The sequence below is a fragment of the Coturnix japonica genome, chromosome 4, assembly GCF_001577835.2.
Source record: "Coturnix japonica isolate 7356 chromosome 4, Coturnix japonica 2.1, whole genome shotgun sequence".
Taxonomy (NCBI): Eukaryota; Metazoa; Chordata; class Aves; order Galliformes; family Phasianidae; genus Coturnix; species Coturnix japonica.
In genome coordinates this window covers 19,507,751-19,528,211 of record NC_029519.1, presented here as the reverse complement: position 1 = coordinate 19,528,211, position 20,461 = coordinate 19,507,751, and the positions used below count along the sequence as shown (strand labels likewise).

The following is a 20,461-nucleotide window of genomic DNA, read 5'->3' as shown; positions in this document are numbered from 1 at the left end:
TTTCATCTTTCTATCCTTACCTCACTTGAGTCTTTACCACTCCTACTGTTTCTTCCAGAGTAGCTCATAACAACATACTTGAATTCAAATGCGCTAGCATTCATAGCCAAAAACCATGTCTGTAGTGACACTCCAGGAGATACGGATTAATTAATTAATCCATAGTACCTTCATTTTTTTAAATTTTAAATTATATGTCTCAAGTCATTAGCAACAATTAGTTCTAACTTTAAGCAAGAACAGCCCACACCCTTTAACAGTGATGACAGCATAGTATTAAAATCCAACCTCAAATCTAAGAAGGTTATGTGCAGTTAGCAGCATGTTCTTCATTTGAGGAAACAAGATTTTCAAAAGCACCTGCATGACAGGTACTCTTAAAGAAGAGTACGATTTCCTCAGCACTGTTTCAAAGGGAAAGATGAAGTTACAAAGGCTGCTCTGATTACACTGACCCACAAATTCAGAGGCTGCTGTTGGTAATATGGCAGCAGAGGTTGAACCTTCTCACCAATATTCCATTTCATGTTGTTGCTGTGTAACAGATGGAACCAAAGTGGCAGTCTGACAGAATGGCATTTGACATGGAAGTGTGCATGAAGCAAAGATGTGTCATCAAATTCCTCCATGTGGAAAAAATTGTACCCACTGACATTCACCAATGCTCAGAGACCAAACAGTGTCGTCTTTTTTTTTTTTTTTTTTTTTTTTTTTACAAGCATAGCATACAGACTCTTGTTCAGAGCTGGGAAAAATTCAGAGCTAATAGTGATGACTGCACTGAAAAAAATAGTGCTTTGTCATTGAGAATCTTCTCTATCAAATAGAGTTATTGTGTTCTATCTGCTGTACTTTCCAAGCAAATAAATAGGAGGTATTTCTTCCAGAGCAAGCTATGTAGAGAGAAACAGGGAGCTGGCCTAAAAGATCTGAAATCAAAACAGCAAATGATACAATTTAGGAAATTGTATCAAGAAAAAGGACAAGCATCAGAAATGTGAAAAATTAACAGCAGAAATTGAGGACGTTATCTATGTCCAAAAAAATTCAGGAACTGACCAAGATGTTGAAGCCTGTGCTTTTCTTACTATCGTCTGATGACTAAACCGAACACATGTATATGACAAGACTTCTAAATTTTCTACAGTTTTTGTGCAACTCTAAACTGAAGTGAAATAGCTGTCACTATTAACTGGAGTTAAACTCATCTCCTCTTTCTTGCTCTACACTTTTCACCTATGCTTGCTTGCTTTAGATATAGCTGAATTCTGCTGATATCTTGTAACCAAGATTCAGTTTAATGCTACTGCAGTTATAGACTGGCCAATGACATTATGATATTCAAGTGTGCAGGTAATCATGGCTTAGAGAGTTTAGCTTCTATGACAGCTAACATCACCAACATAACCCATGTACCCTCACCACTCTTGATAACCTCCAACTTTGTGTTAAGGGTATACCCAGAAGTTAATCTAAATACAAGAATTTGAGCACATTAAGCAAATGCTGGAGGTAGATTTTTTTTAATTATTATTATTATTTCTAATATGAAGCTGTTATTGTTGATGTTGAAAATTCAAGCATGCATTAGCTCACTAGAGAAAACTATCTCATACAGCTCTATGATACAAGAAATGACTGCAGGCATATTCAAACTTGAAAGATTTTGGCAACTGAAGCTACACCAGTGCTCCTCTACTCACCTTGTGCACACCATTCATGAACCTTCCTAGGAATAAAACTACATATTCCACATTGGGTTTGTCTATAAGTACCATAAGTTGTATTCATTCATTTGATGCACAAGATTTGTCAAAACATTCAAAGCCTGTTCCACAGGCCAGTCAACAGTAAGCAGGTAAAACATGTCAGGTGACAACTTCTGTGAACCACTCCTAAAAGAAGTTAAATGTGAAATTCAGTGATGAACTGCAATGTAAATTCTGCTAATTATCTAATTCTGCAAAGTATGCAAGTATCATAGCAAGTCATAAAAGATAATTGTCTCCAATGTAGCAGTTCCTTGTTCCATATCAATTCACAGCCAACCAATTAATTTATTTATTTAAAAAAAAAAAAAAAAAAAAAAAAAAAAAAAAAAAAAAGGAAGAAAGAAAAATGGGCATGAAAACTCTCTGGAAGGCAGTGCTCTGTTCCTGAATTCACATGTCCTGCCATCAAACACATCAATCCAAAAAAAACAATATTGCACATCAATGACCAGATTAATGCTGAGAAAACCACCACTCTGAAGAGACAGCCATTCTCAAAAGCATAAATATGCACCTTAGTTAAATCACACCTTCAAACACACATAAGTTCTAAGTTGGCAGATACATGGCTAGCACTGCTGCTCAAGAAGTCGGCTATGGTGTTGCCATTTTAAAATGGATATTCTAAATACTAACAATCTACAATAATTAGCATGGTTGAAAGCCACTGAAAAAATAGTCATTTTCAGCAATGGCTGTTAGACTGATTCATCAGACTGATTTCCCAAGATGCAGGGATGCAACTGTGAGGATTTCAATGACAATTTTCCTGCTCACACTGCAGTGTTTATATTATTGCTGAAATTGTTGCTGGTGGGATTTTTCATCTCCTTTTCCTAAAAACTGGCAGCATAACTAAGTATAAATGCATAGACTGACAGAACAACAGCAAAAAACCTCTGATGGGATCTCTTTATAGACAGCTGAAAGGAACAAGATTGTTAAAGTTTAATTTTTATTACCTGACTGGCTTTGTTTTCCTTTTGCTTCATCTGTACTTTGCTAACTATTTTTACAGTAAAGTTTGAGAACCTCAAAGATCATGAGTGGTGGTTCACCAGACATGAGTAGTGTCCTCCAGGGCCCGGTACTGGGGCCACTTCTATTCAACATCTTTACAAACAATCTTGAAAAGGAGGTTGAGTGCATGCTCACTAAGTTTGCAGACCACACCAACTTGGGAGGAAGTGCTGATCTGCCTGAGGGGAGAAAAGCACTACAGAGGAACTTGGATACACTGGATCAGTGGGCCAATGTAAAATGTATGCATTTCAATAGGGCCAAGTGTTGGATCCTGCATTTTTGTCACAACAACCCCAGGCAACCCTACAGGCTTGGGGAGGAATGGCTGGAAAGCTCCCTGACGGAAAAGGACCTTGGTGTACTGATAGACACTTGGCTGATGACAGTTGAACCAGCAGTGCGCCCAGGTGGCCTAGAAGACCAATCCAAGCATCCTGGCTTGTATCAGGAATGATGTAGCTAGCAGGACTAGGGAAGTCATCCTGCCCCCGTAGATGGCACTGGTGAGGCCTCACCATGAGTACTGTGTTCAGTTTTGGGCACCTTGTTTCAGAAAGGACATGGAGGTGCTGGAGCAGGTCCAGAGAAGGACAATAAGGCTTGTGAAGGGCTTGGAGAATATGCCCTATGAGGAGTGACTGAAGGAACTGGGGCTGTTTAGTCTGGGGAAAAGGAGGCTGAGAAGGAGAATTTATTGCTCTCTTCCAATATCTGAAACGTGCTTACAGTGAGAGCTCTCTTCTTACAGTGAGGTCTCTTCTCACTGATGATAGGATAAGGGGAAATGACCTCAAGTTGCACCAGAATAAGTTTAGGTTGGATATCAGGAAACACGGTGATGAGGGACACGATTTAGCATAGGGTTGTTGAAGTTAGGGTAGTATGGTTAGGTCATGGTTAGACTTGATGATCCTGAAGGTCTTTTTCAACATGACCAGTTCTATGATTCTACGATTTTAAATTCTATGACATACCAATACAGTTTTTGAAATATTCAAATTCTAGAAGTAACCTGAAAATGGTGCAAAACAAAGTCAGTAACAAAAAAGTTTCCAATATGAAGAGTTCATTCCTATTCTCTACTTAAGTTAGTTGTAGAAAATTTAAATCAAGCTACTTTAAAATCAACTCTAATATCACAGCCCTTATATCACAACCCTTAGACGCTGAGGATTCATCCTTAGAGGCTAAAGAGTAGAGGATTTCCTGAGGAATCTATATTTAATTTCCCAGAATGAAAAGGGGCGTTATTTACAGGAATTCGGGAGCTAGAAAAGGAAATCCAGAGAATAGTTTGTAATATCTTTCCATTACATTTCCCTCCTCAGCTTCCTTGACATATTCCTTTTCATGCAACTACAGTCTGAAGTCAAGCAGCACTTTCCAACTATCAAAGTGACAGATACTGTAAATTCATAGTTGTTACTCAAAATGTTCTGTTTGAACAGTTCAAGTACACAATTATTGAGGTCTTTGAAGGCCTCAGAATGCTGTCACTCCACTGGTGAGGTAGGAAAGTATTTTAAGACTTTGTCTTCACATTTCTAGCATACGACTGTTGCTTGAGACAGAGGTACTCCAAGATTAAGAGGTGCTTATAATGCACCCAAGTGTTAATCTCTAAAAAATGTGTAGTCTAGCACTTGTTACAAGTTCTTCATGCTATCATCTACTTATTCCACTGGAAACTGCAGCTTATTTCCCAGACTCACAACTAACTACTCAACAATGAAGTTTTTTTCCTCATCGTATGTATTTCTATTAAAAACAATCTGTACCACTTGTAGACCAGGTCTGAAACTACAAACCTGAATCAACACTAACAGGATATATATAACAAAAAAGGTTTGCACATAAAGTACATGCTCCACACGTGGTGATTCTAAAAGACATTATTCTAAGGAGTTCTTCCAATGTTAACTTTCAGATTTTCTGATAACAATATACTGAAAAACATTCCAAAGTATTCATGTAAAATGAATAATCAACTCAACCTGCTGAAAGACCCAATAAATACCAATAGCCACACTCTCTAGTAAATCCTACACTACCCTAACAAAACCTGATATGTGACTTTTTAAAATTTTATTTAGTAATAACAAAATTTTAGGGCCATAGCAATCCATTTCGTTCTTCTCAAGTTGCAATGTAGCACACTAGAAGCTCCGTAACAGACAGTATTCAGTTTATGCCTGCTTGCATACATGGTTTCACTAGGACCATGAATGTCACATAAATGTATAGGTCTTTAGTGGTGACTACTGTCAAACATCAATTTCATCAAAACAGACAACTTCAGTAATAATGTTCAGCATCTGGACATGAAAGCACGTGGTAAACAGAAGTCTTTGCTGCTTTGACTACATCACATTCCTCAGCTAACCCATTTAAAACAGCAAGAACAGTTAAGCAGGTTTCAGTGGAAGCAAGCATGGAAACTAATTCCATACAATTACCACTTTTATTCTTTTTACAGCACATCCTTATCCTGAGCACCGGAACATGTGTTCTCCCTTCAACACCAGATATTCAATCCAGGATCCAGCAACACCAGAAAGGACCACTAAATCAAACAGCAGTATCCAAAAATACTTTCTAATTCAAAAGTATGCTTCTGTCTTTTTCTTCACAAGAAAAACAAACAAAAACAAACAAAAAGCACACAAAAACACCATGAAACTGATAAGATCATTGCCTTGATGTGGAAGATCTACTTTGAATTATTCTCTTTATGGATTATTAAAATTTAAACCAATAGAAGATTCAGGACTTGTATTTAAACAGTATTTGGCAGTACTCCTACAGATATGATTTGTGCAGTTATTTTGGTAGAAGAAATGATATCTCAAACCAAGATGTAACTAGCAGATCATATTTTTATGATTTCATACTCGGTATGAAAGCTGAATGTGTTTCAGAATGTAAACACAGTAATTCAGAAGAGATACTGCTCATACTCCCAAGTACCCACTTCAGGAACAAAGGAAATTTGACTTGTCAGATCTGGGACCTTCTTCAGGCATTTAAGTGCTACATAAGAAGAAATTAGGAAGTACATTGTTCTGCAGGCTTATGCTCCATAGGATATTGTTTCTACAGATTACTCTGTCTGTTTCTCTTTGTTCATTTGGACTATCAGCTGTACGCTAAAAGCTATATGCACAGAATCATTTGTTTAATAACTGCTGCTGCAATTAGACATTGGCCATGGAGTGGTTTGGGACATCAAACATCTTCAAGTTTAACAGTCTACCTGAGAGAACATCTCCTTGCCCATAGGGCCTCCCCACTAGCACTTTTTCATTGCAATAAACAAGATGATCAGAAAATCATTTACTCATTGTCAGCACTGTCTACAATCTTCCTTAATAAGCTAGCCAAGGAGTTATCTGTCACATTATTTTATATATACTTAATGACATTAAGAGGTATATCCCATAATGACATTGCAGTCTTGATGTCAAACTCGTATAGTAAATTAGCCCTTGATACCAGAGAAGACAAACGCAGTACAAAAAAATTACAGTCTCGTAAATCAGAAGGAAAATGATGGCAGTATTAGTAAAATAGTATGATCTTGTATCCAGAACATTTCATGGTCATTCTAGCCAGACAATCCTTCTTTTGAATTTTCTGTTTGCAATATTAATAAATAAATAAATAGCCACCCACCTCAAGGTTCTTAATCTAAAAAGTTCAGCAAAAGCAAAAACTCAATAGCCTTTAGTAAAACATACAGCATGGAAGCTAAAAATTGAAGTCTCTTCAAAAACCTTTGTTTAGTCTTAATGAAGGCTCAAAAACTAGGTCAAACATTAACGCAAATACTGACTATGCAAAGCCAACAGACTAACATCGATCACTGGCACTAATAAGATCATGTATAGAACATGCAAGCACACCTCTCTAACACAAAAATATGTGTCATCAATTTCAGAGAGGTGGCGGTCTCCACCGAGCTGTTCTAATTAAAGATCATGTATCAGTAATTAAAGAAGAAGCTTTCAGCTCATTCTTCCATACTTTATTGCACAATTAAGTTTGGCTCTGCAGAGTTATACAGTCACTTTGGCATTTTTTGGCTCATCATCAGTTTTTCTGTAGAACTGGAAGACTGGGAAACCTAGAGAATCCCCACAGATACATTCCTCATATGACCCTGAACAGAGCATTGGTGTCATAATTACATAGACCTACAGTTGCAAAGAAAACTGCATGTTAGCAGTTTGTCTAAAGCATACCTAGACACTTTACAGACTGTGTTCAAAGTTCTCCCCTGTGTGTGTGTGTGCCGTGCCTGAGCTGTGCTGAGGAAGCTCTAGCAGGTGCTCACCGGTCACTGCTAAGAGCATAAAAACATGCTGTGCTACAGCATGGCAATTCAGATACATGGAGCGTTTATTACTGGGTGACTTCAGATAATCAAAACTTAAATGTTTCTTTTTTTTCCCCATCAGATATCTTTAAGGAAGAAAATAAGTGAAGCTTAAAGACATACAAGTCTATCTTACAGAAGGAGTATGTCAAACACCACTCATCTAGATAAAGAGTATCTATGCTATGGCATTCATGCAATCAGTCTAGTCCTCCTGCAATATGTTCTAGAAAATTTTGCACAATTTCAAAACACATCTTTAGGTATGGCAATGATTTTGTTCCATCTAAAACAGCAGCTTATTACAAGCTGTATTTCAAATGGTCATGATTTTTAATTATAGCACTAAATTGCAGGAACAAGACAGTTGTCATGTAGGACTTGTGACAATGCTCAAGCAAATGAGATACTGCCAAATACATACAGAAATATTGATCAGCACAACTGAAAACCAAATCCAGACACTGTATGATGAACACAAGAGAAAAAAAAAAACAGTGGTTATCCTACTAGAAGCATATTCATTGAAAGCTTACACACAAAACACTTATTGCTGAAGATTCCTCTCTACCAGCATAGCAAACATTTCAATTTTAACCCCCCAAAAATGTGTTTAACTGTCAAGAAGTATAAGCACTAACTATAAATCTGCTAAAAACCTGGTTTTCAACCACAATATTAATTAGAATCCTACTTAAGGAAATGACAGGAGTGACTGCTTTACAGTTTTGAAACAACATTTTTCTTCTAACTACATATAATGCGTGAGCCGGCCAAACTGAATATTCTTTTAAATGGATCTTTAAGTAGGTTTGCATAAAGAAAGCAGGTAAGAAAGCCAGGCATGTGTGTCAAGTAAAATCTCAATTCTGAAATTTTGCCTGGAATGTTTTAAGTCCTTTTATCGTTAACTTCCAATCAAATGAAAGTAGCAGAATGACTGGCAAATGGAGAATAACTCGAGCTGAACTGCCACTTTTAATAACCCAGTTTCCATTTAAACAGTGATATGGCCGTAGGGTTTGAGAATTTGTCACTACCGTGCACTCCCACTGATAGTAAAGTAAATGCAGATAAGCCAATTTTAAACAATGTGCTTTGTTTAATCCCTTTGGCCATTTAAAAAAGAGAGGGAAAAAAAGAGATTAAAAAGTTAACGGTATTTATACTGAATGTGGATAATTATTTTCAGCATTGCATATATGTAATTCACCATATTGCCAAATTTACCTTTCTACAAATGCAGCTGACAACACAAACAAAATTTCAACAATGAATGAAATATGATCAGATAAGCAGAGCAACAGTATTAGTTTCAATGCACTTCGGGATAAGGCTTTAGCTTCTTCTCACTGAGACGTTAAGTTGTGCCTCAGGGAGGTCACACACACAGGTCAATTAACAGCTGCAACAATTGCAGCTATTTTAATAGATTTTTCTAGTGAATGCAGAAGATTAGCACCCAACTTCAAATTTTAATGCAAATCATTGCTGGGGAAAAATAAAAAGCTATCAGATTTCAAATTTAATCAAGGAAAGCAAAGACAACAAACTTAGCTTTCATGACCAAAATAAGAACTCTGAGTAAAGAGTTCCAGCCTGTTCAATGCAAATGATCAGCTTGTGTGCTCCAAGTCCATTTCCTAGAGCTTATAACAAAGCACACTGACTCTAACACCTACCATATCATATTGCTCATCTCCTGCAGTACTCCAAGAATACTACAAAACATGTACATTGTAAAATTGGAGTTCTGCTTAGAAAAATGCATCTCCCTGAATGCACGTTGAATTTATGAAGTGAAAACTTATTCCTCCACATTTATTATGCTAAGAAAATATATATTGAAACTTGATTGCAAGTTCCAAGTTATTTTACCCACTAAATAGATCTCAAATTGCCCTTTAAAATAAAACACAGAACAACTCAGATGACACTAGTCATATGCACATACACTTACAACTTCAAAACATTGAAGAATTTTGATAAAATCTTTCAGTCTTATCTATCAGGTTTAGACAATTAAACAAACAAAAAAAAACAGTGATGTGAAATGCTAGAGAGTAAGCATGCTTGCATTAGCATCTATACCCAGAAACCGCAACACTGCCAATTAAATCCACTGAATAAATCATGGGGAAACAAATGTCAACAAGTGAGTAAATAGGAATGACAAGCCAAAAAAAAAGAAAGTGATGAAGTCACACCAAAACAGTGACAAGGTACATCAGTGCAAAAGAATGGCAAAAAGCACTTCACGCTATCCCAGATTTCATGGTTTTCTGTTAGCAGATTATATTTTCTTAGGCCTATATTTTCTTGTTACCTTTGCCTGCTTTAATGTAAGTAGCAGCCCTGATTAATGACATATTCAAATTTAAACCAACAGTTAGAATTAACCAAGACACTGAGTCTAAACACTTCACAACACTTAACAGACACAAAACCCTACTGCCTATACAAGGACAAAGCAACCAGTACAATGGTCTCCACCAAATTAATTTGTAAAATTAACTACAAAGATTATATTGGTCTGATCACAGAATAATTTACCAACCAGTGGATTGTGACCTTGAGCATTTTCCATACATAACCAATTAATGTGTCTCAGTTGACATTAATTCAACCTTGCAAAACAGCTACAGCTCAGCATTAAAACTTGCTCAATCAACTTCACTTCACAGTGGTCAATGTAGGAAAAAATATACATGCATAAAAGAAGGCACACAGGTACATTTCTTTGCATGCACAAACGTTCCAAAGATATCAGACAACCCAGCAAATCTTCATTTACAGCCTAGATTAGCTACACTGAGTCATAATATGATAAAATTATTGTTTCAGTAAGCTGCTTGTGTAAATAAAGAAACTGCTGCTCCCAGATATATATTGTAAATCCGATATGACATTTAGATCACATCACTGCTAATTATAAACCATGTTAGATTTATTGATTTGGCATCTCTGGCACAAGAAGCTAGTCACTACTACTACAACAAAACTGATGTGAAACCAAATGACATCCCATATCCCTTAATTCTATATAACCTCACTGGTTACAAAAATTAATGTAATGTATTTCACCAAGCAAGGGTCAGTATTCTAAACTGACTGATCAAAATGAAGTGGCCTATTTATGTTTACAGACTCTACCCTGGTTGAGAGAATTGGCATTAAACACTGTCCTTAACATACTCTAGAATGAACTAATGTAGAATGTTAACGGAATATAACATAATATATTGTAATTATATAGAATATAATTAGAACTAATATCATATGAAAGGAGGAAAAAATACTTACTAGTACAGAACTTCATTTGCTTCATGCCTTTCATATCGAACAGTTTCACACATCAGTCTGAAAGAGAAACAAGTCATTTTTAATTACGATTTATATCAGCATCACAGGACTTCACTTTCTGAAATTAGTCAGCATTTTCACATTTGCCTCCAGCCCTTACAGAAGCTAACCATCTATTTAAAGCTAAACCGATTTTTAATCTAGGAAAGTAAGTTGTTAATAGTTCTATGCATTAAAGTTATTAGCTTATCCAAGATCAGATCTGACTTAGGACATAACACGTAATTGCTGCCATTTGTAAAATGGTGGTGATCTCATTCTGTAAGTTATTTGATAAAAGTAAGTTGCTTTATGAAGAAACAATTCTGAATTCTAGTAGTTGGGAAAAACTTACAATGCCTAACACTCACAGATACATTGATATAAAAATTGTTTGGTGTTTTTGTTGTTGTTGTTTGTATTTTGTTTTGTTTTTGTTGTGCTGAGTTTTTGTCTGTTTTGCTATTTTTAACTGAAAATCACATTTCTCATCACTGTCCAGGAGATAAAAAGAGAATTTATACTGCATGGTAAATCGCTGCCTCTCATTTTTGCAGGAATTCAGCAACTTAATTTAAAAATTACCAGGAGGTTTTAATGCTGAAATCCCAACAGGCTCAATATGAAGAGAATTTCCTGCAGTAAAATCCTGTCTAGAAAGGAGGATTAAAACACTTCTACCACATTTGTCAGGCAGAGTGAATGTGTAACAGGCAGCAAGCATAACAGGACTTAAACTTATATTAGGAAATACAGTGTTAACTTAGTGGAGGGGGGCGAGATGGAAATGAACATTTCTGTCTATTGTCTGACAGAAATGGGTTCAGCAAATCACTGCAGGTGGGAAGGAAATAAAACCCACCACCTCCCTTCAACATCCTGGGCACTGAATCAAACTACAAACACCCAGACGATTTGACAGATCATCATATAGAGATTTGCTTAAGAGGCTCATGTGAATATTCAAATGAGGAACTATATTTAGATTTAGTAAAGAAATTCTTATTCCCTAAGAACCTCAGCGTATCAATGGCCAGCTACTACGCACAGCTCATGGCTTCATGTTCAGGCAAGAAGTTGATCTGAGGCTCTGAAGAGTTGTTCTGGATTTGGTGTGACATTTGAAAACTCCTTATTATCATTTCTGATAACTTTTTAATTTCTTCATTTCAATAGCCAACTAATTACTGAAAGTTACCTTCACCCTCACATCTTTCAAGATTTTACTCATTAGATCTGCTCAGTAAGAAACAATGATTTTTCTATCCATAAATGGCAGACTTATAGAAGTACCGCGACATTCAAACTTTTCATAGAGAAGAACTGGGAACTTAATTCAGTTTGCTCAAAATCTGAGTTTTGTTATTGTGACCCTTCACCCAGAGATCTTTGATAACTTTACTTATTTATAAACAGTGCATAAATTGTTTGCACATCTTGTGTACTGTATACACATTTCTGCTAAAGGAAATAACTTTTGTCTTCCTTGCACAGCAAGAAGCCTCTAAACCACAGGGCTTCCTCTTTTTCAAACACCAGTTCCCACCCCAGAATTAAGTCTTGCTGAAACCCTACTGTCTGCTTCCACCACTAGGTTCATCATTTTCTCTCTTGGGTCCTCTGCTTTGAGAGGGACTTTAAGAACAGATGTGAGGTTAGTGGTGATGAGATATCAGAAGAAAATAAATGGAAAATTATTACTAGGTATCAGATTTTAAAATGAAAATGCTGCTTAAGGAACATGCTAACTACTGGTCTGAAAAGACTGTGGGCAACAGGCCATTCAAGAGTAGGAGTGACAGGAAACAGAATCCTTTTAACTATCAAGTTTTGTTCCCATATGAATTTGAAGGAAAGGAAGTACATTCTTGACATAGTCACGCAAGCTCATGGCTGGGTCTCTGAGTTTCACAGTCCTTTGGTACAATTATTATGATGGCAATGCAGAAGGTAGACAAGTGCTTAAATTCTTGTGCTAAACTGAAATAATTAGAAGCTAGTTGCAGAATATCAAAACCTAGACTATATCCTCAGATATTTTTAAAATGTACTTCGATCTTGTTTAATTTTCACTTGAATCCGTTCTAGTCCAACTCCTGAACATACTTAATAAACCCAAGATGAGATCATCAGAAAACTATAAGTAAGCTATTCACTACTAAAGGCTATATTTAATACTGATGTTCTAACGTACCTCGAGTTTCTGTAGTATTCCACAGCTGCAATAAATGCCGCATCATAAAAGATGCTATAAAAGCTTTTTGTCCCACATCTGCAGAGATTCCAGCCTTTGCCATGTATGGAACTATAAACAGAAGCTCTCTTCTAGGAATGTACTGTGCTGGGAGAGCTAGCTCAAGTTCCACACATTCCTAAGCAAGAACCTCATTCAGCACAGGAAGCCAAAAAGCATAAATCAACACACCATGTAACCATATGTGAACACTTTGATCTCTATAAACAAGTTAACATCACTTCAACTCCTCGTCTCCAAAACTTGATGTTCTAAAGACTTGCATATAATAGCAAAACACAAAAAAACTTTACTGAATGTGATTGTGGAACGCTTCCAAAGTAGAAGTAATTACACATCTATTTTGAAATCAACATTCACATTACAAAATGCAGATTGGGAGAAAGAAAATCCCACTTCTATTTTCTCACAATTACAGAACACTGGGTTGGGAATTCAGACTCTGACAGAGTGATGAAGAAGGAAACCAGAAATTATAACAACATTAATCAGTTCATAGTTGCATTTCAGCATCTTCAGGTGTGGCAAATGTTGGTAAGTTCAGCACAAAAGCAAGCACAAACTGAAACAGAACCCAAATAATCTGCTTTTGTGATTATTGCACTACAGGAATGGTTTGTACTATGTACTGACTTTTGTTCAAAACTGGAACCTGTACACTGTGTGTAAAGCATCTACTTCCAACCTGAAAGTTTAAAAAGGAAAAGCAAGAAAAACATGCCCATAATGTAAACCAAAAGGAGCATTTAAGTAGATAAACAATAACACCCACAAGAAGAATTTCTTAAGACAAAAAATGGAATAAATATATGTAAAACCTCTTGAATGCAAGGTATGGTATGCAACAGTCATGTATACTCTACTCATTTATTTTAATAGTGCATTAATATATGTTATTTTAATACCTTAATTATTTTAGAAATAATGAAATTAAACTAATCACATATTTAAAAGAACCTGTTACTTCAATTATGGCATATAACTTCAAGTCTTCACTTCCTTTCTTGAGAGTTTAATAGCTTTTCCTAGAAGAATATTTTAGGGCCAAAGAAAGCAATATCTTTATACTTTTTTTAATCAAACTTCTAATTTCTAAATAACATTGCTGCATTTGCCATAATGACATGCATTCATGTAATACATTACAGTAAAGTACACAACTTTACATTTAATCCTCAATGAAAACAAAGATTGTTATACACTTCCTTTTAAATAAGTAACAATGAAGATTATGCTCTAAATTGAGTGTCATCTGCATGTGAAATAGAGAAAAAGTGCAAGAACCATTCACAGAGCAGCAGAAAAATACAGTTTTCTGGTAACAAGCAAACCAAAGCAAATTCCACTCTTCTTCAGCCCGTTTCTACTCCTTCCATTGCAGGGAGAAGAGCAGCCTCTTTACTCTGCAGTACCTCTCCCCTTGCACCCTTCTGGACTATTACACCTCTCTCCTATTTGTTTCTCTATTGCTAATTTTCCATAATGAAATCTCATTAAGAAACAAGGATAACCACAGCAGCAAGTCCATAAAAATAAATAAATAAATAAATAAATAAGAAAAACACCCTAAGTAGAATGCAAGTCTCCAGACCAAATTGTTCACTGTCCAGACACTTAAGACAACATAAGATTTAGAGACTGAAGTACATAATGGATTTCAGTAGGCCTTTTTATTATTATTCAGTGGAGAGCAGAGAAGCGGGAGTAGCACAACACTCCATGCTCAGAAGCAGTTCAAAATGATTTCTAATTGGCCTTTCTGAATGCATTCAGCGCTGGACTCATACCCAGGATTGAAGCAGTTTCAGACAGAAGAGTTCAAAACATAGACAAGTCTAAAATTAGATGAAAACGTCCCCCAGAAGAAACACTATAACTTTCTTGATAACATTTAACTTTGATGATACCTCTTCCTACACAAGTTCAAAACTTGTGTAAAAAGAAAGTGATAAAATTTATGAACTCCTTCATATAAAGCATAAAATTCAGTTTTAATAAAACATACGCATAATAAAAATGTTGACCTCAACAACTCTTCAGCAACAAACTTCTTGGTCTTTTTTTGATGTGAGGTCAAATGTAAGTGGCACTTAAGATGTTATTTCCATGCTTTATATGAAAAATACTTTTAATAGAAGACTGTCGTGTTTGTAAGAAATGCAGATCTTTTTAACAATGGTGTAACCCTTTTCTCCCCACACAAACAGTAGTATTAATAAAGCATCATACCTTAGTTGATGTTCTCTCAGATTAGACAAGGCTTCCATTCCATGTAAATATGAATACACAATCTCCAAATCCTACAAAAATAATGAAAACACAATTAGGATTGTAAATTTGGTACAAGCTGTTAAAATACTGCTTTTATAATTCATCCAGAGCTCTCCTCCTGTGAAGAGCAGATGATGCATCAAGGACAAAAATCACTACGTTTGGGCTGGAAAGGAGAGACCTTGCTCATACAGCATTAAGAAGAAAATATAGCAGTCACAGTTTGTTGGTATTTTTTTCTTTTTGTACTAATGAAAGGATGTAAAAGTTCACATCTGCTGCTCACTTGAGACTTTGGGGTAAGCAGAGGTTCTTTGGGGCATTCACTCACTGTGGGGAGCTGAGAGGAGATCACACATCTCCACATCACCCATCGCCATGGGCAAGATCCTAGTCAGAAGGCTTTAATTCTGAATTGTCTGTCATTTTCAGCAGCAACAGGCAGGCATAGGAATTCTTCTAACCCTTTGCCATTAGGACTGGCACTGTGCCCTTGAGTGGCATGGGTTTAACATGCAGGGAGTGATTCATAGACTAACTGGAGAACTACTAGAGACTCTGACTTAAGTGAATCGACAGATCTCAAGTGGAAGCACGCAGTCAGAAGGGACCACAGACATTTTGCTTTCTTGTCAAAGCACACTGGCATTATCACACTGCAGCTGATGTGCAGCAGTGCCGGATCAGCTGGTCCTGACAAGTGCTGCAGTCTCTCTCCAGAGGGTGTTCATCAGTGAACAGCTCCCTCTAGTACCACGAGTGGAGCACCGAAATTTGAGTAACTAATTCCAGCATCAATCCAGTCACTAAATTCCCCATAACTGTGCACGATAAAAACAAACAAGAAACCCACAGCAAAGCCAGCCAAAAGCACTGACTTTTTTCATTCATGAACAGTAGCTACTCTACTCTCCCATTTAGTCCACAGCATCAACAAGAAGGAAAGCTATTTGAAAATAATCAGCATATTGAAAAGTTATCACAGCTTGTCACCTTCATTTTCTATTTTCTATCTCTGGAAAGCTGTGCTTCACTTACTTAGCAAACACGGGTGTTTAATTGTTATTTGAACTTCTTAGTTACAAGTCAGTTAATGGAATTAAAGAATTCCTCAGAAACATTTGTAACAAGTCTTGCCAAATCCCAAGTGGAGTCAGAATGCTTGAAGCAGTGGCAAAATAACAGCCATCTTACCCACCTGCCATCCCCTCCTTTCTCCAAAGTCCCCTCACCTTCACACATATTAACTTAGGCTGAACGTTTACAGTTCTGACAGCATAGACAAACCAGCAGCAAGCTGAAGACTCAGAGTTCTTAGGAAAAGGATTTTGTTTCAAGGACACAACATGTCTTTAAATTTATGCAGAATCATTGAGTAAAACCTTCAATGAAGCAGTTAAATTACATATATGCTGAGTGATGTACTTTCTGCTCCTGCAGTAGATGTACTTAAATTACCACACGGTGGCAGCCTGAGCCATCAAAAGTTCTGAGACTGCAATTCTTCACACAGTTCCTCCTCTTATTTTAAAAAGTAACCAATACTTTATAACAGCTTATAAAGTTCTATGCTTGCTGTAACTTTTGCAAGGGTTAAACACTCTGCTACAAACCACTGAGGATCCAACATCTTTCTGCTTCCTAACTTCATCCATAGGAAAAAGATGACTGCAACAGCAACACAGAGATTGAGCATATCTTACTACAAGAATTACAGTCTACATAAAAGTCTTGACAATGGTTAGAAAAAAAAACGTCAACGGAAACTCTAAAAGCAGAGATTATGTTAAGGCAGAGAACAAACTGGCAGCATTTTAAGAGATTTTTCTGATTTAAATGAAGAATCAGGCTAAAAGACATAAAACTAACCTGTACTTCAACCTGCAGTACGGCCAAAGTTGTATGCTTTGTTGCTGTATGTGGAGCAGACTGAAATTTAATTCACTGATATTTCTTAATTCGTTTCAGTGGTGTTAGCCAGCTTGTGTTAACTTTCTGACTGGGCTAAAATTCACTCTAGCTTTCAGTGAAGTGACATATACACCTCAAAATTCACCAGTAGTGGCTCAAAAAAGCATACCACCCTATATATTTTTAACTCTTGCTGGTTTCAGCCCTGCTTTGCATTAAGGCATTAAACTACCAGCCTAACTCAACTATACCTACAGTCAAGAGGCAAAACTGCTCCATAGCAGCTCTCAAAGCACCTGATAGCCACCTCGAGTTCAAAACTATCAGCCCACTGATGCTAAGACTGTTTCCAAGTGACTGGCCCTTGCCACATCAACTCATCACTCAGACTGAGGCAGCAAGGAGCAAACAACAGAAGACACAGACAGAGAGCAGAGGCGTCTGCTTGAGGACAGGTGGCTGCACCCCGCTCACAGCTCCAGGCCCAGGCAGTGCCCCAGCCAAGCAGTTTCAGTGTTGTGAAAATGGGAGCTCCCAGCCCTGCCACCTGTCTGGCTCAGCACTGCTCCGCTTGAGATGTTGCTGTGAAGGAGTTCAGCAGAGTGGCAGGGTGCTGTAGGGAAGACGAAGGTGGAGCCTGGCATACTTCTGCTGGCTTATGCACACCATAACAGCTAGCATGGAGTGAGCGCTGGTAGTTTCAATACAGATGACAGTCAGCTTGAAACTGAAAATTTCTTTCTAAGTGAGTGTTATAATGTCTCCCCCATACACACCTCAGGTCATATACTAAGGAGAGACTGAAGAATTAAGCTATAATTGAAACCAACATTGCATATTCCTTCTCTTTCTTTGTAGCTGTAGGATCCTTTCCTATTTTTTTCCCTGCATCCTGCACCTGAAAGCACCTGACTTTCAGTCATTCAGGTACCTATTCCAAGCATTTATTTTTTCTGCCCCTCTAGCATTCAATTCAGCACCCAGCTGCCTAGCTGCCTGTACCAACTCCAAGGCCAAAGCAGTGCCAGTATTGCCAAAAGAAACAGACTGGATTAGCGCAGCCACTCATCAGGCTCAACCAGAAGTGTCTGTGCCACAAAAGAGGCTCCTCCTTCCCAGCAGGTCTGTGCACACAAGTGGGTTCCAACAGTCATGTCACGCTCACCACCAGCAGCTCAGAAAGACACACAGGCTTCCTGCCCTCAGGAGCCAGCAGCTTCTCAGGAAAAGGGAAGGCAGGGAGAGAGGAAGCAACATGGGTTGTTCCAGCCAAACCCAAAGGTATGGTAAGACGTTACCCTGAGAGTGAGATCATGCTTCGCAAACATTAAGCTGTCAAAAGCAAAAGCAAAACCACAGACTGAACAGACTTACGCCACAACATAAAAATCCAGCATTGCTGATACTAAAATCCCTCCCATACACAAAGGAAGATGAAGTATTCTACTTTTGGCTTCCCAACAGCAGAAAAAAAAAATTAAACTTTCTCATAGTTGCTGTGCAGAAGCATGTCCAGGTTTGTGAGTAGTTATCAGTGAGCCATACCAGGAGTCATTTGCAGAAAAGATTAAAATGAAGTCTTTGTTATGTGGTACAGACTTTGCCTCCCTCACATCAGGACCTTCACACTCAGGGAATAGCTGTCCACCACGTGGAAAGCCAGGCACAACCCTAAGTAACACATTACTGTAAGTTAAATTATTCTTTTTAACTGCACTGTAAGCTATCACAGCATTTTTCTGAAAGTTATTCATAGTACTGTATAACACATAAAGAAATTTGTGGCTTTCAAAAAAGATTTATTTCTTCAGAATAAGGTGATCCAACTGGCAGCTACACAGATCTTATTCTGAACTGTGGGGAAAGCAAAGCGAACTAACAGTGATTAATAATTTATCTCTGAACACAGAATAAAACTGATAATTCTTCATATACTGGACTTCCAAGTGCCACTTAAGACACAGAGTACCCCTACCCACCCCAACTCATAACTACAGCTCTCAGAGACAATGAGAAGAGGACCTGAATGGAAGAGTATCTAAAAACAGGTACCTTCTCATCCATGCTCAGAACAGGTGACTGGGATCAAAAGGCAACTTTGGAATGCAAGGGTCTTTTAGAGACATCAAATGTTAAAATAGTTATTCTAGAACATTAGCTAAACCTGTTGGGAAGACAGAGTTCTGAAAAATTTTGCCATCTTCAACCTGTATGAATTTATCTTGACTAGAATGCATCATATATCAGGAAACCTGTGACAAAACATTACTCCTCAGTACCCAGGCATGACTAAGCTTTAGAACCAGCTTCTATCAGAACGGCAACAACCGAGCACAAGCCTTCAATTCCTCTGTTTTGGCTATGTGGTGGGAAAGGAATATAGGCACTGTATATATATCTTGCTCAGGCTTGCTGACACAAAAAGTGTTATTATTAGCTACACTGTGAGGAAGGACATTTGTTCTGAGTTAGGAAAAGAATTTTTAAACCCAATTGGTAACAGGAAAAACAAGCAAATTCTACCTGGAACTGAAGCACCCGTATGTGAAGCTCATCAGGAACAACTCCCAAAACATACTAAAGAAAGAGAAAAATTCCCATTTTCATGGTCTGTCTTAACTGGGCACTGTCCCAGCTCAGAACAAAGCACACTTCTGCAAAGCCTTCAGTTGCATTATTATTATTACTTCTAAAATTCAGAAGCTGGAGAAATACTATAGAATCATGGTAAAACAAATGTAGAGAAACAAGGTGCTTCAATGCGATACTTAATTCAGCCTTCCTCTCTTTCACATGTATTTTCTTTGGGTTGTGAATACTTTATTTAAACAAGTTCCTCTCGAAAGAAAATTTCATTCACCTTCATTTATGCTTTTTTTTTTTTTTTCCTAACAAAAAACTGGGTTATAAACCTCTCCTTCCATGTAATGCCTCAGAGATTCACATATAATAATTTGAGCAGTTGCTGGTTTTCAATCTTAACCAGCAGAACCTGCTCAAATGTATAAAATGGAGTTGGAAGGTTCAACGACCCACCCCACAGGAACAGACTTTTAACCCCAGCTCAAAATTAGTACAATTGATTTAACATACCCTGCTGGTCATAAAGCTTTTAGCTAAGTAAAGAAATTAAGTCAATCGGGAATATAACCATCCTATATGATGAGGTTACATGTGGAAAGGGTGGATGGGAAATTAAAGCCTGCCATCTCGTCAAAGTCAGTGCATAAACTAATGAGCATAGGAAATTACAGGGTAGTGCTGTGAATTTCCTTTCTGCTTTCCAGAGTCTCAGAAGTCAGACAATTAAATGCTTAACACAGAAGTATAAGTTCTGTAGTCAAAAATCCAATCTTTGGTCGCGTGTCCAACTGCAAACAAAATGGTTTCACCACAAAAGATCTCTCCCACTGATCGCACAGTTCAGAATTATAAAAGGCACTTATGTTACTCACCATTTGAAGTATATATAATTGCCTTTTCATGCCTTTTCAATATTTATAGCCAACAGTT

General features: G+C 37.3%; 1 protein-coding gene across 6 annotated transcripts in view; it reads right to left on the bottom strand.

The window, feature by feature from the left end:
• Positions 1-20,461, bottom strand: part of RAPGEF2 (Rap guanine nucleotide exchange factor 2) — a 162,411-nt gene that overhangs the window by 98,272 nt on the left and 43,678 nt on the right. For all 6 annotated transcript variants that reach the window (XM_032443993.1, XM_032443995.1, XM_032443997.1 and 3 more), the window contains exons 2-3: positions 14,996-15,066; positions 10,474-10,530 (exon numbers count right to left, since the gene is read on the bottom strand). In XM_032443993.1, coding sequence (XP_032299884.1) covers positions 10,474-10,530; positions 14,996-15,066 — 128 coding nt within the window. The remainder of the gene's footprint in view (positions 1-10,473; positions 10,531-14,995; positions 15,067-20,461) is intronic.